This window comes from Nyctereutes procyonoides, unplaced genomic scaffold (assembly GCF_905146905.1).
Source record: "Nyctereutes procyonoides isolate TBG_1078 unplaced genomic scaffold, NYPRO_anot_genome, whole genome shotgun sequence".
Taxonomy (NCBI): Eukaryota; Metazoa; Chordata; class Mammalia; order Carnivora; family Canidae; genus Nyctereutes; species Nyctereutes procyonoides.
In genome coordinates this window covers 40,611,796-40,628,174 of record NW_026575020.1, presented here as the reverse complement: position 1 = coordinate 40,628,174, position 16,379 = coordinate 40,611,796, and the positions used below count along the sequence as shown (strand labels likewise).

The window sequence follows — 16,379 nt, the reverse complement described above, 5'->3', positions numbered from 1 at the left end:
TGTCATTCACTGTTTAGCAATGCCATTCAAGTATGTTCTTAGTATTTACTTTAAAATAGTCCCATTCAAAAAAAATTTTAATGAAAAAGAAAACTGAAATTAGCCTCCATTTTCCAAAACCCCTGAAGGCATTTCTGACCTTATCAGTACCAGTAGTCCAGTTTGTTTGTTTTTTTTAATTTTTTTAAAATTTATTTATGATAGTCACACACACACAGAGAGAGAGAGAGAGAGGCAGAGACACAGGCAGAGGGAGAAGCAGGCTCCATGCACCGGGAGCCGGACGTGGGACTCGATCCCGGGTCTCCAGGATCGCGCCCTGGGCTAAAGTCAGGCGCTAAACCGCTGCGCCACCCAGGGATCCCTAGTAGTCCAGTTTGAATTTAACTTTTTCGGAGAGAACAACCCAACTTGGGACAAAATCTGAAATGTATTTTACCAAGATATCACTTTTACCTGTTCCATATATTCAAAAACACCTGCATTAAAATGACTTGAGGACAGAAGAGCTTTTTAAAAAACAGGAAATGGAAAAAAAAAAAACAGGAAATGGGATGCCTGGGTGGCTCAGCAGTTGAGTGTCTGCTCAGGGCGTGATCCTTGAATCCTAAATCAGGCTCCCTGCATGGAGCCTGCTTCTCCTCCCTCTACCTATGTCTCTGCCTCTCTCTCGTCTCTCATGAATAAATAAAATCTTAAAAAATAAAAAAACAGGGATCCCTGGGTGGCGCAGCGGTTTGGCGCCTGCCTTTGGCCCGGGGCGCGATCCTGGAGACCCGGGATCGAATCCCACATCAGGCTCCCGGTGCATGGAGCCTGCTTCTCCCTCTGCCTGTGTCTCTGCCTCTCTCTCTCTCTCACTATGTGCCTATCATAAATAAATAAAAATAAAATTAAAAAAAATAAATAAAAAATAAAAAAACAGGAAACAGTATTTTTATAGTGTTCACTCAAGTACTAAATCAAACTTTGCAATTCTAGAACCTATGTTTTTAAAAACACTGAAGAAACAAAAGACTAAAACCATTTTCTAAACCCACTGCTCTAAGTCAAACTCCTAGAAGGAACTGAAAGCTGGCAGGCAGAAATCTGCCTTTTCTAATAAGGTCTATGCTCACAAACTCCCAAACTAGAAAAGGGGAAAGCATTTATTGGGAGCCTTTTCAGTCCCAGGCCCTGAACTTAAGTGCTATACGTATTTACTAATTTTACCAACAAAGAAACAGAGGCTCAGCTAGTGAAGGCAGTAGTCAGTAAGAAGTGAAGCCAAGACCCAAACCTAGGTCTGGTGGCTCTACACTTTAGAAGAGCAACTTCCCACTCATTCCCTCAAACCAACCATCCCAGGAGCCCAGCAGGCAGCAGGCTCTGAGAACACATGGCTGTGCAGGAGTGTGGTCCTCCTCCAGCACATCATGGGGACGCTCCGAGCCTGGCAAGGCTGCCAAGATGTTCCAGGAAGCACCACCACCTCAAGCACAACATGATTGTCCCCAGAAAGCTGCAGTACAGCAGCCTGCTGCCCTAGCCTTAGCTGCCTCCCTGTTACAACGGGGGTGATGACAGAATGGATCTTCCTCATTGGGTGGCTGGGAAACTTGACGGACATGACACATGGAGAGCAGAATATCTGGCACAACAAAAGCTAGCAATTGTAATTACTCTAAGACAAAGTCCCCGTCCTCCAGGAGCTATTTTATATAATCATTCTCAACAAGTTCCAGGCCTGGCAGTTTTCATGGAAACAGAGGTCTTCAAAAATTTTTTTTTCAAAGTCATGAAGTTCTGACAGGCAGCAGGAAATAGATTTTTTTTTTTTAAGATTTTATTTATTTATTCATGAGACAGAGAGAGGCAGAGACACAGGCAGAGGGAGAAGCAGGCTCCATGCAGGAAGCCTGATGCTCAACTCAATCCCCGGCCTCCAGGATCACACCCTGGACCCAAGGCAGGCACTAAACTGCCAAGCCACCCAGGGATCCCCAGGAAATGAATTTCTATTGCTTTTCCCCAAATCAATTTAACCAGATATTTTCAGGAAAAAAGCTGCTCTTTCTGCTAAGGAGCGGTCCATTTTAAGTGCCCAAGGACCTGTTTGCCACCATGGCCTGCCAAGGGGTAAGATGTATGCAGCGATAAGAGTAACACACAGAACATTCTAATCGATCAGTGTCAGCTCTACCTGACAGAGTGCTTACTCACACTTGCTCATTGTTAGTCAACTGGCCACTCATCCTGGGTAAAATTTGGTGCTTTCCACAGACCCATGGATTGGGATCATTTTTCACTCCGCTCCCGTCTATGAGGACTAGTCTCCTGGTGTTGGTACCTGCACTGGAGGCCAACGCTGCCAATGTATGAAGAGCTGATTTATGAATATAAAGCAAAGTTGGTGTCAGGGGACCACATTCAGCCACTAGAGAGTAGTGGAGCACCTCTCATTGCTCAGGGAGCTCAGACACTGATTTGAAATGGTTTAATTATATGAATGCATTTCATTGTAAGTCCTGGCCAAAAGCTTCAAGGCGGGGCAGGCCAAGCAATCAGACAATCTTGCATGGGTTGCTGAAATCCAGATTTATCCTTTGTCAGCATAAACAGTTTAATTTGATGTTTTCACTCCTGAGTAAGCACTGAGTATTGCATTTAAACCCCTTGTGAGGTGGAAGAATGCTTCCTTTTCATCAGCAAATGTACCTCAATGTCAAAGAATCTACCTTTTATTCCCAATGAATAAAAAAAATTACTCTATTTAATATGCTTAGAAATAGATTTTTAGGGGCACCTGGGTGGCCTAGTTGCTTAAGCATCTGCCTTCAGCCTCAGATCATGATCTCAGGGTCCTAGGATCAAGCCCGCAGCACTGGGTTCCCTGGGTTCTCTGCTCAGTAGGGAGTCTGCTTCTCCCTCTGCCCTCCCCGCCCAACCCCAGCCCAACCCCACTCGTGATCTCTAATAAGTAAATAAAATCTTTAAAAAAAAAAAAAAAAAAAGAGGGCAGCCTGGGTGGCTCAGCGGTTTAGCGCCACCTTCAGCCCAGGGCCTGATCCTGGATACCTGGGATCGAGTCCTACATCAGGCTCCCTGCCTGGAGCCTGCTTCTCCCTCTCTGTGTCTCTGACTCTCTCTCTCTCTGTGTGTCTCTCATGAATAAATAAATAAAATCTTAAAAAAAAAAAAAGAAATAGATTTTTAAGCATCCAATGACATTTTCACTTAAAAACTAATTCCCCCCAAAATGCAGCTCCTTTTCTAAATATAGTCAAAAAGGAGTTAAGGGATCCCTGGGTGGCGCAGCGGTTTGGCGCCTGCCTTTGGCCCAAGGCGCGATCCTGGAGACCCGGGATCGAATCCCACGTAGGGCTCCCGGTGCATGGAGCCTGCTTCTCCCTCTGCCTGTGTCTCTGCCTCTCTCTCTCTCTCTCTGTGTGACTATCATAAATAAAAATTAAAAAAAAAAATTTAAAAAGGGAGTTAAATGTTACTCAAAGTAAATAACCTAAAACACCAACTTGAAGGAAACAAGGATTTTTCTTTCTTAAAGATTTATTTGTTTAAGAGAAAGAGAGCATGAGGAAGAGGAGAGGCAGAGGGAGAGGGAAAGAGATGCAGACTCCCCACTGAGCAGGGAGCCCATGTGACACGGGGTTGCCCCACAACCCCCAGGATAACTACCTGAGGATCACTACCTGAGCGGGAGTAAGACGCCTAACCCCAGAGGCCTAACCCACTGAGCCACCCAGGCACCTTGGAATTTTTCTTCTAATTGCAACTTCGTCTCATCGACCTGATAGGTTATAAACACTTAAGAAAAGACTAACAAACCAATGCACCTAGACTAAAGTGAAAGTTTTGTTTTATTCACGTATTTTTAAGAAATGCCACAAAGTATGAGAACAGAAAATTATTCTCCTTCAAACAGAGGACTCCTCTGTGAGTCCCCTAATTCTCTGCTTAGGGGGATAAGACAGAAGATGAGAATTACCTTAAAATAGGCCTCTCTTAGTCTTCCACATCACTACGCTCTGCCAGGACCCCAACACTCAGGTCATGAGCACAGGGCACAGCTTCTCCCTCCTACTGCAGGAGCTCAAAGCAGTCCAAACTGACAGGTCTTTTCAAAGGCATCCTCTGCTCTGGTCCACATTTCAAAATAACTTTCCAAATTGCAGTTTATTCCACTTTGCTGGCCTTTCTCAAGTTTTCATGCCCCTCTGAACCCTCAAGAACAAAGGAACACAGAGTTTGATAATTCATAAAACACACCTAGCCTTAATCATCACTAAAGGTTTATCTCATCCACAGAGCCTGTGTGCAAACAACAGACAATCCTACATACTGAAAAAAATGTGCAAAGCACTGGTACATATATTTCCTCACTGACACCATCTATGGACTAGCTGTTATTATCTCCAACCAAGTTCAGACAAGTGAAGGAACCTACCCAAAGTCACACAGCTAGTCATAGCAGTTATGACTGGCAGCAAATCCCTAGTTCTATGAACTCTACAGTGAAAGTCTTCTGATGCATAAAATGACTTTCCAATTGGTGTGTCTAATAAGCAAGTTAAAACTGAACACTAGGTTATAAGAGTACGAAGGCACTTTTCATAGCCAAAGCCAATTCTGGCCCAATTCTAGAACAAGAACAGGTAGAAACGAATTAGTTAGCCTCACTCTCTCTGTAGTAGGGTCTAAAGCAAAGAACTTGAAAACTGCAAGGACTGGATTTAACTGTTCTAAAAAGTACATCTGGCAAGGGCTTTTCCCTGGGTTAGAGTAGGGACTGAACTCATCAGAAAAGACTTCATGGTCGAACCTCAGAGCAGAAAAAATAGCAAGAACAACACCCTACACATTAATTCAACTTTACCTACAAGAGATATTAAATATTTTTTTTACATGTAATCAAGAACAAAATCACCCTAATCAGAACAGATTAAGAACTGGTGAGGGCTGGCTAGATTACATTCCCTGCAATAGAAGGATGAGTTTTAAAAGTAAGTATTTTCTCATTTTCTAACTTACGGCACCATCTATTGGCTTAGTACCACCTTCACAGTAAACAGAAAATCAAGATGCATAATCCAACTTTTGTGGATTTTTGGTTTCCAGTTGTTTCATTTCCTAGCATTTCGCAGCAACATAAATGTTAACATGTAAAACCCAAGCACTGCACATTACGTTTTAAATCTTCTGAAACGCATCATACTGAATCAAAGAAGGAAAAACTTCCAGGGAAATCTTAGTATAGACTGAACTGCACACAGGGAACGTTATTAGCACTAAATATGCACTAAACATCTTTGCTGTGCTACATACAAAGAATTTTTTCTGTATGGTTTCCCATGGGAGAGCTCCCCTAAGCCCTATTCTACAGATGAAATCAGAGTCAAAAGCTAATAAATGTAGGACTTAGATCTGAACCCAGTTGGACTCCAAAGACCAGCTCTTTTTACTATACCACAGTAACTGGAAAAATAATGGTAAGAGCAACAAATGCACAGAAAAGAACATGGTTTTTTACATCGTGTTCACACACATTACATTGCAGTACCCCAAAAACCCTGGGACCTTCCCAAGTCAAAAAAAATTTTTCTCTCGAAAATTGTTTATTTTTCGAGAGATTTGAGGTTCAGAAAGGTTAGGCGACCAGTCTTGGTCAAGGAGGACTAGGACTGAGCCAGGACTTCCATCTCTTTCTAGGATTCTAGGTTATGCCTCAGGTGGTTACAGACGTGGTGTTCTAAATAGTCCCTAGCTGCCTGGACAAAGCCCCCAACAGAACAGGGTACCTTTCATAGAAAATGAGCTCTGAGCATCACTCTAGTCATGATGGAGACCCAAGCTTGTGGAACCCCTGCACAGTCACATGGTCCACACTATTAGGAAAAAGAGTTTTCCAGGATGCTAGAGCCATGAAGTCCACATGCCCTCCGAGATGGCTTTTATGTAGGCCTATGAACCACATACAGTGATGCTGAGTTCACAGCTCATTTAAGAGTTGATAACGAACGTAGAAGAAACATTTGCCATCTTGTAGTGCACTAATTTGATCCAGAGCAGGAAAATTTTCAAAATCAAGTCATGTGGAGATACCAAAATGTCTGCACAAAGGCTGCACTTTACTGTAAAAATATGGAGAAAATGGCAGGTCTGAATTCCCTACCGATGCTCCAACTTAATTCCAAGATTCTTTTTTGCCCACAAGGTGAGACATCCAGTATGTTTATTACTCTGTCCCAAATCTTTTTAATTGCTAGGAGGCTCTGTAAACTGGGGCTTAAGAGGTATATTTCAGTAATTAGGAAAACGTACAACCAGTTTATTTGGAGATCAAATTTTACCTGGATGGCCTTGGCAATGACCCCAAGTCTTCCCTAATGATGCATAGCAATGTTTATTCCTTAAGTTAGTATTCCTAAATTGTCCAAGGGCCTCATTTCCAGGAATGTCATGCTTGAAATTTTATTCATATTAATTCTTATGTGAATAAGTGGGCAAAAATAAAAATTTTACATACCTTGCCAATGCTGCTACAAGGAACACTGCCAAACTAATAGCAAAAGATGGTCCCCAAGCTTCTCCTGACACTACTTTAGTTTGCCTAATAAAAGAAAAGCTGGCAAGTTAAAAGAATAAGCTAATTAATCTGAGAATTAAAAGAGCCCACATTTTGTCTATAAGACATACAACCAAAGCCCTTTTCCCTTTCTCAATAAAGAAAAATCAAAGAATCCTATCTGGCTTTCAACAATCACACTAATCAATCACCTACAGTCTCTTGCAAATTATTCTCCTAAAAAAAGAAATAATAAAACCTAGGGGCCCCTTCTTTTCTGAGAATGGACCAAATCATATTTGGTCTGGACCACATGACACACACCATTCACGCCAACAACACAGCCAAGGGGGGGAAAGTCACAGAAGCCACAGTTCCCATACCAGGCTCAGGCATGCCATGGCTATATGACCTCAGCACACCTCTCTGAGCCTCAATTTCCAGAACTGTAAGACAGGGATGACAGTACCCACCCTGGAATGTTGAAAAGATTAAATCAAAAAAAGCATCTCATGACAGCTGCTGGCACTGCAGCTAGAAAGCTGCTGGATGAACGTTGCTATCATTATGGTCAACATCACGTACACAAAAGATTTAGGACAGGTGTCCAAGGGCCACACCACAAGGAATTTGATGCATTCTTCTCCCAAGTAAATCCTGAAGCAGGCAAGCCCTCAGAGAGGAGGCTCCTGGACCCCTGTGCTCAATGAGCTGTGCCAACATGTTAAAGATGCACGAAAAAGACAGGTGTCTTCTACTCAATGTAAATTAAGAGTAGCCTTCAGGCACCTGGCTAGTCGCCAATATGGGCCCATGGGTAGACAAAATTTAGACACCCTTGTCTTGTGGGTAATTTGTAGCTTCCAGCTCTTACTGTCAAATCACTCAGGAAAGGAAAAAAAAGATTAATTACAAAGTTTTGTTGTTTCTCATAATAAAAAACTCATAATTTAACTAAAACAGGAGAATTTACATGAAATATTCATTTTCTCATGCTACTCTTATGGAAAGCCTCAATCCCACAGTGAATGCTAATGCTTCATGGGAACATTTCGTTTAGGAAGGCTTTCCATTCTATCTGTAGTTTTAAGTTTGGTTTATAAGCTTAACCCAAATAACAACAGGTTTGAACTGCACAGAACCCCTTATATGGGAATTCTGTTCGATACAATGCAGTATTATAAATGTATTTCCTCTTCTTTATGATGTTTTTTTTTTTTTAAATTTTTATTTATTTATGATAGTCACACACACACAGAGAGAGAGAGAGAGGCAGAGACACAGGCAGAGGGAGAGGGAGAAGTAGGCTCCATGCACCAGGAGCCCGACGTGGGACTCGATCCCGGGTCTCCAGGATCGCGCCCTGGGCCAAAGGCAGGCGCTAAACTGCTGCGCCACCCAGGGGATCCCCTTTATGATGTTCTTAATAATGTTTTCTTTGGCTTACTTTATTGTAAGAACACAGTATATGATATATATGGCATACAAAATATGCATCAATGGAATATACTAATGGACTATTAGTATACTTAAGTTTCTGGAGAGTCAAAAACGTGAATTTTTCAACTGTGCAGGGGGTAGGTACCCCTAACCCACTCTTGGCCCCTATTGTTCAATGGTCAAGTATAACATGAATTAAAACAAAATCCACCAAATGGAAATTGTGGAGTTTTCCCTTGACATTCAGCTCCCTACTCCCTCAAAGAAAAGAAGGGGGAAAAAAAGGAACCAAGGAAACGAAGAGGGAGGAAGGGAAGGAAGGCAGGGGAGAAAGAAGGAAGAAAGCAGCAACTAGAGCCAGAAATGCCTGGTTAAGAAGAAAGGCAGCCCTGCACAGCTACCACCCCAGGAAAAGATGCATGCAAGCCCTGCTCAAAAGTGAACAATGGCTAAAAGAAACTTAAAAAATGGGGATCCCTGGGTGGCGCAGCGGTTTAGCACCTGCCTTTGGCCCAGGGCGTGATCCTGGAGACCAGGGATCGAGTCCCACATCAGGCTCCCTGCATGGAGCCTGCTTCTCCCTCTGCCTGTGTCTCTCTGTTCTCTCTCTCTCTCTCTCTCTCTCTCTCTCTATCATCGAATAAATAAAATCTTTTTAAAAAAAGAAACTTAAAAAATGACCAACACAGAGCCAGAGCAGTACAAAAACTCTATTTTATTTTACATTCTGTGGTAAAGCATTCCTCTTTACAATGGACTTGGATTAGAAAATATCAAAAAGTAAAAATCATTTTGTCTTGGATGGTAAAACTGTATAATTTTTAAATTTTTCCTTTGATAACTACAAAGCGGTCTCAGTAAATACTGTTTTTAACATGCAGGATAAAAAATCTGCACTTAAGCAGTCGAAAACATGCAAAACAAATAAATTCCTTTTGGGAATTTGTATATTTTCAGTATTCAGTAGAATGAAAAAAATCAAAGCAGCTGTGTTGTACAGGGGCTTCTCTGAGCTACGAGAGTTCAGATGCCAGCTTTGCCATTTACAGGCAAAGCAAAAATGAGCAACTTACCATAAATTTCTCCAACTTCAGGTTTCTCATCAATAAAATAGCAAACATAGCATCCCCTACATAAAATTTTAACTGTAAATAATGTGACAGTACTAGCAGACTGGCACAGAGACACTCCGTAATATGCCTTAAATCTGAAATAATAGGGATCCCTGGGTGGCGCAGCGGTTTGGCGCCTGCCTTTGGCCCAGGGCGCGATCCTGGAGACCCGGGATCGAATCCCACATCGGGCTCCCGGTGCATGGAGCCTGCTTCTCCCTCTGCCTGTGTCTCTGCCCCTCTCTCTCTCTCTGTAACTATCATAAACAAATAAAAATTAAAAAAAAAAAGACTTAAAAAAAATCTGAAATAATACTTAGCCTTTTTTTTTTAAGATTTTACTTATTTATTTGACAGAAAGCACAAACAGGGGGAGCAGCAGAGGGAGAGGAAGAAGCAGACTCTTTGCTGAACAAGGAGCACGATGCGGGGCGTGATCCCAGGACCCTGAGATCATGACCCGAGTCAAAGGCAGCTGCTTAACCAACTGAGCCACCCAGGCACCCCAATACTTAGCTTTATAGAAAAAAAAGAAGCCCTACCACATATGCAATGCTTTGTGCTATTCTCTCACAGGAATACAATCTAAACTAACTCTAGTCCAAGGGTACTGTAAACAGGTCACCAAAAACAACCAGTAGCTAAGGTTTCTAATGCTAAGTTTCAGATACTTTTTGACACAATAAAGTTAGCAAACCAGAAAATTATTTCACAATCAAATATTCACCAAGTCACATAGGACTCCCTGAGACTGGGGTAAGACAGGATTCTATTCTCAGAGATCTCAAATGTTCACATGTCTGGGAGGGACCAGAGCTAGGGCAGAGGAAGAATCATGTTTCACACCTATGCCCTGAGAGGTACTTGCTAACTCAGCCTGGGGTAGTCACGAGGAAACAGCTTCTAAGGCTAGATCCCAGCAGGAACACTCAGGGCAGAACAGGCCTTCTGAAGGAAGGCAGCACTACAAAATGGGGTGCAGGCACCTGCCCAGGGGAGGGTGAGAGATACAAGGTGGCTCCGTTGCCAGAGGGCTAGAGGAGGAACAGGAAAGAAAACAGGAAAAGGGGCCCAACTGGAAGGGAAGTGGCCCCAAGCAAAGGAGTTAACTGTGCCTCTGCAGTCAAGACCCAGGAAGGGACTGATCCTGCAAAGTCAGGAGAGGACGAAGACAAGACACCTGGCATCTGGCCTGATGGTTGGCTGGTTTCTAAATGCTCTCTGTAATGACAGTGGCCATCCCCACTGTCACTAGACCCCACTATATCCTCAATATTTCTGGCCAAATGCAATCTCCCTCTCTGCCTCTAGACCCCCTCCATGCCAATCTTCCTCCCTGCAGCCGTAAGACTGTTCTTTCTAACAAGCCAATCTCATCCCATCCCTCTCCGGCATGAAAACTTTAGATGGGAACCTCAAGGGCAAAATCCAAACAACTGGGCCTGTATCACTGGGACTCTCTCCAGCCTAGCTTTCTCGTCATATCTCTGTTCCACCCTCTAGAACACCTTTGCTTCGGCTGCAGCCCCTGCACTGAACACTCCCCCTACCCGAACACTCCCCCTACCCACTGCACTTGCCTCATCCATCTGGCAAACTCTGGCCCTTCAGTTCGACCACACCAGACCCTAGTGCACACAGGGCCTGAAGTCCTTCCTTGGGGAAAGGGAGCAGGGCAGCAGAATTCCTGGCTAATTCCTACTTACCATTCAGGTCTCAGCTTACTGTTACCAGTTCCCATCTTTCACACATCAGACTGGCACAAATACCCAGTGTTGGTAAGGTTGTTAAGAGAAAGGCATTCTCATATTCTCTTGATAGAAATATAAACTAGGACAACCTTTTTGGAGGATAATTTGGCAACAGCTCTCAAAAAGCAGAATGCACTATATGGCCCTCTGTCACTTTCTTGGGCTGATCAGTGGCAATATGTACAGTATGAGTCTCTTCCTATATCTGGGGAATCCCAGCACTTTAGGAATGAATGACTGAGCTTCACCAATCAGAAGCACTCACTCTCCCCTATAAGGAACGCTCTGGCAGTGGTACAAGGGATGGCAGGAAGACCGGGTTCCTGAAATTGTCAGGGAGGCTAAGCAGTGAGCCAGGCCCCAGCACCAGCTGTGGCAGCAGTGCAGTCTGGAGCACTCTGCACTCACCTGCAGGGGCCTATTCCGCAGCATGATTTCTGACACAGCTCTGGGCCCCAAACCCAGTGCCTGATCTCCCAGCTATTCTGGGAGTCCCCTACTATCCTCTACAACATAATCTTCTTTTCTTAAATCATTCAGTAATTCTACTATTTGCAACAGAGAATTCTGAGCAATACATACTCATAGTCTAAGCCTGAAATTCCACTAGTAATTTATCTGAAGTCTGTACTTACATAAATAAAACAAGGCACTTGTGTTGCAAAAATCTGATAACCAAAATATGCATCAATAGAATGGGTCAATAAATCATGATAAAGCCATATAATGTATCCTTAGTGATATTATGATATAGATCTACATGTGCTAATAATGAACTTCTTCAAAACAAGTTAACAATAGAAAAAAACTGTGTATAGTAGGACTTCATTTATTTTTAATAGGGAGAGACTGATAGAGATATATGAATGTTTCATAAAACATTTTTTGGAAAAGACACAAACCCTTAAGAGTGGTTACTTTGGAGGAGGGATATGAAACACACACTTTTCACGTACTATTCCCACTTAAACGGTTTATCATGTTCATAAATTACCTTCATGATAAAATGTTTTAATCTCTTTTGCTCAGTAAGGACTTCCAAACAGCCATCATCCACAGTCCTTCCTGTTCCTCTCATTGCTGTTCTTCTCCTCCAGGCATTTGGCACTGTGCATTCTTTTAGATGACTGTGTATGGATTTTTCTAACTCCTGTCACCTACATGAGGCTGTAAATTCTGAGGGCAGGTGCTGTGCTGACCACTGTACTCCCAGCACCTAGCACAGTGCCTGAACACGGTGCATGCCAGATAAGTATATGATAAATGAACAAAAGTAACTTTGGCTTCTTTTAAGATTCAGTTCATGTGAAGTGAAACTTTTCCTGAAGTCCTCCCACTTCGATGTGATCCTTTCTCCCCTGGTCCTCCCCCTTTGTACTGCCTTTGTCAGTTTTTCTTTTTTTTTTTTTTCCCTTGTCAGTTTATACATCTGGATCCCTCACTACACTGTGAGTAGACTGAGGGCAAAGATCCACACATTCATCTCTATCTGTGGAGCCTGCCACGGTGCCTAGACACAGAAGGCAAGGAAGAGTTGATAAATAATGAACAAACCAAAGCTTAATTATTTACTTACGTATTAAAATCAAATGTTACAGTTATTTCCTCCTTAATCCTTCCTGTCTTTTATGATAACAAAATCAAACTGTTTAACGATTTCTAAACAGAAGCGTGCTATGAACTCAAGGCTGTGGAACCATCACCCTGGGTTCACACTAGACTTGGAACAGCAAGATCGCTGTTGGCCAGGAAAGCACACAATGTGTCATTGCTTGACTGCTCGCTTTCAACAAATTTTCCTAAATTCAGGATTGTGCTCAGAAGTCAAATTACTATAGCTCAAAAGCAAAAGAAACCAATTTTTAAAAATGAACCTGCTTTGTAACAACATTAAATTTCCTGAATGTGATGATTTTATCAAGGCAATGTAGAACATCATAAGGATTTAGAGGTGGAGGATAATGGTGTCTGCTCCTTACTACTTATTCTCAAATGATTCCACACAAAAAATTAAGAATAACAATGACAACATACGAGTGAACAAGAGTGATAAAACGTTAACAAAGAGGAGTAAAGAGTGTATATGGGAAAAAAAGAGTGTATATGACTGCTCATTGCACGTTACGTTACTTTTCTGCAAGCACAAAATTTTTTTCAGTTAAAAAAAAAAAAGAAACCACTGAAAAGAAAAGAAAAAAGCTATTTCACCTTTCCCACTATTTAAACGCATCAGACAGGGAGAAATAAAAACAGTACTTTGATGGAGATAACAAATATATTTGAAGAAAGCAGTTCAGAACAATTCTAAAATTACTTTAAGTAATTCATTTTACTTCATTTTAAAATAATTACAAAGACCCATCCATATGGTATCTGGGGGTAAATCATTCTCCCCAACAAACAGGGAACATCTGTTGTATAAAACCTTCTAAGGGGCTAGATGACACAATGGAACAGAAAGGTCTCAAACTGGCAATTTCCAAACTACTCAAGGTAACACTTTCCTAGCTCTTCAGAACTAAGATACCAAGACAAAAAATGTAAGAGGTAAACAACAGCTGGAAAAATACCAGCTATACATAACCTGTTCAAATTTCTGTATCTGTACAACTTGACTCAGAAATTTAAAATAGGGCAGCCCCAGTGGCGCAGCAGTTTAGCGCCGCCTGCAGCCCAGGGCGTGATCCTGGAGACCCAGGATCAAGTCCCACATCGGGCTCTCTGCATGGAGCTTGCTTCTCCCTCTACCTGTGTGTGTCTGCGCCTCTCTCTCTGTGTGTCTCTATGGATAAATAAATAAAAACCTTAAAAAATTTTAAAATAAAAGTTAAAATTTGAAAATCTCAATTTTATCACTCCTTTTTTTGGTGGTCATTAAAAAAAAAAAAAAACTCTTGGGGCACCTGGATGGTTCAGTTGGTTAAGTGTCTGCCATGAGCTCAGATCATGATCCTGGGGTCCTGGGATCGAGCCCTGCATTGAGCTCCTGGCTCAGTAGAGTCTGCTTCTTCCCCTCTCCACCGCTCATGTGCGCGCGCGCGCTCTCTCTCTCTCTCTCTGTCTCAAATAAATAAAATCTTAAAAAATATATATACTCCTGTCTAGCATTGAGAGCTCAAAGTACCAATGTCAAAAAAGCTGGTCTGAAAAGAGTACCTACTACTAAAGGCCAGGCACAGGGCCAGATTCTTTATATTTCTAATAATTTCTAATCATTATAAATACTGGCATATATAAATACTATTGATACTATTCCACAGGTGAGGAAACCAAGGTTCATTGAGGAATTAAATGGCTTTAATCTCTCAGAAATTAGGAGGGGCCTGGTCACCGTAGCTTAAAAAGAACACTTCAATCCACTTCCTAGGCATGTTCTCACTATGAGGCCTCCAGTCTAGCTTCCCGCCACTCAATCCTCACCTTGACAACTACATTGACCATCCTATTTTAACATTATAATCTGCCTTCCACCCCAACACTCTGAAGTCCCCTTACATTGCATTAATTTTTCTTTTTGTTTTGAAATAATGGTAAATTCACATGCCAACAAAAGAAATAATGCACTGAGTTTCTGTAAACCCATGACCCAGTTTCCCCCAAAAGTAATATTTTGCATAACTATAGTACAGTATCGCCTGCATTACTTTTTTCTCCTAATACCTATCAATTTCTAACATTAATATATTTATAATAGTTGTTATTATCTATCTATCCTCACTAAAATACAAATTCCTCGCAGGCAAGAATCTTTAAATTTTGTTCCCTGCTATATCCTAAGCACCTACAACAGCACCTTATTTGTAAGAGGAACTCAGTAAGTATATGTAGAATGAGTCAATGCACTATACTGCCCTGGCTCCTCCAACAGGAAATAGACTAGCTCTTTAAGAGACCATCTTGGGCAGCCTGGGTGGCTCAGCAGTTTAGCACCGCCTTCAGCCCAGTGCGTGATCCTGGAGACCTGGGATCGAGTCCCACATCAGGCTTCCTACATGAATAAATAAAAATCTTTAAAAAAAAAAAAAAAAAAGAGAGAGAGAGAGAGAGACCACCTTGGTAAATAAATTTGAGGATTCTGAAACATCAGGGAAAGTTTACACTCACCCATGGTGACATAAGGCAACTTATCAGTTGATCCATGAGGATAGATGCTGTAGAGGTGAGGTCCAGTAACATCTACTCCCCCCAAAACTAGGGCTGCACCAATGTAACCTTGATACCTGGTGATCAGAGTATGTATAAGAAAAAAAAAATGAGTCTACATTGCATCACTATACACTTAACCAAAAGCTGTATGAGAAGCCAGACAAAAAAAAGGTTTTTCTTACACTGCTGTTTCATTAAATGGTTACTGTTTTTAAGGGAACAAAACAGAAGGAATTTAAGTCGGGACATCCACTATCAGCCCAGACTCAATCCTGTGAGGCCTTCCAACATGCCTATTTCCTCAGTTATAGTGCTCTTTTTTTTTTTTTTTAAGATTTTATTTATTTATTCATGAGAGACACAGAGGGAGAAAGAAAGGCAGAGACACAGGCGGAGGGAGAAGCAGGCTCCATGCAGGGAGCCTGACGTGGGACTTGATCCCGGGTCTCCAGGATCACACCCCGGGCCAAAGGCAGCACTAAAGCGCTGAGCCACCTGGGCTGCCCATACTGCTCCCTTTAAAAGAGGATCGTTCTTGGGGCGCCTGGGTGGCACAGTCATTAAGCATCCGACTCTTGGATTCAGCACAGGTCATGATCTCAGGCTCACGAGATCAGACCCCAAATCAGGCTCTGTGCTCAGCGCAGAATCTGCTTCAGATTCTCTCTCTCAAATTAATAAATAAATCTTAAAAAAAAAAAAAAAAAAGAAAGAAAGAAAAAACAAACACCACTCTCACTTTAGAGAAGACAAAACCAACCCAAAGACATTAAGTACCAGCCCAATCTCTCATAGCTGAGTTTGGCTTACTCCACAATTTATCAGCACTCTTCCCATCACGACTCTCAGTGATCAGCAAATCAACTACTTTCAAAGTTAACACTGAAGAGCTGCTGTTCAAATTCTCAACCTCATCTCACCATAACCTCACAGGAAAATGGCTCATGTCTAAACACCTTCTCTTTTGAAAAAATTCACAAAATTATAATCATAGATATAAGTTCTTATTAAGTAAAAGAAAAATGTTTCATCATGCCAGAAAGTGAATGACAAAGTAACTCCACAATAACCTAAAAAACCCATTGCTACTGCCCATAGGATGAAGCCAAGCCTCTTAAGGAACATGGATGGGAATACATTTTCCACTCCATCCTACCTCCATTCAATTATGCATGTATTTGTTCCTTTGGACCCTTCATCTGGTTGGTTTTCTACTTCTACAGTTTGCTTTCCCTATATTTGGTTCCAATTTTTACCATTAGAATTGCCACACTAAATCAACTTGTGGATTTAAATTCCTCCACCATGAGTCTTTAGCTTTTTGGGAAGAAAAATGAAACCAACACATAATGAATTTGCCTAACAACA

The 16,379-nt window shown here is 41.9% G+C and overlaps 1 protein-coding gene across 1 annotated transcript in view; it reads right to left on the bottom strand.

The window, feature by feature from the left end:
• The window catches only part of PSMB7 (proteasome 20S subunit beta 7), a 66,142-nt gene that overhangs the window by 39,355 nt on the left and 10,408 nt on the right, over positions 1-16,379 (bottom strand). The window contains exon 5 of the mRNA XM_055334211.1: positions 14,970-15,085. Within this exon, the coding sequence (XP_055190186.1) occupies positions 14,970-15,085 (116 nt within the window). The remainder of the gene's footprint in view (positions 1-14,969; positions 15,086-16,379) is intronic.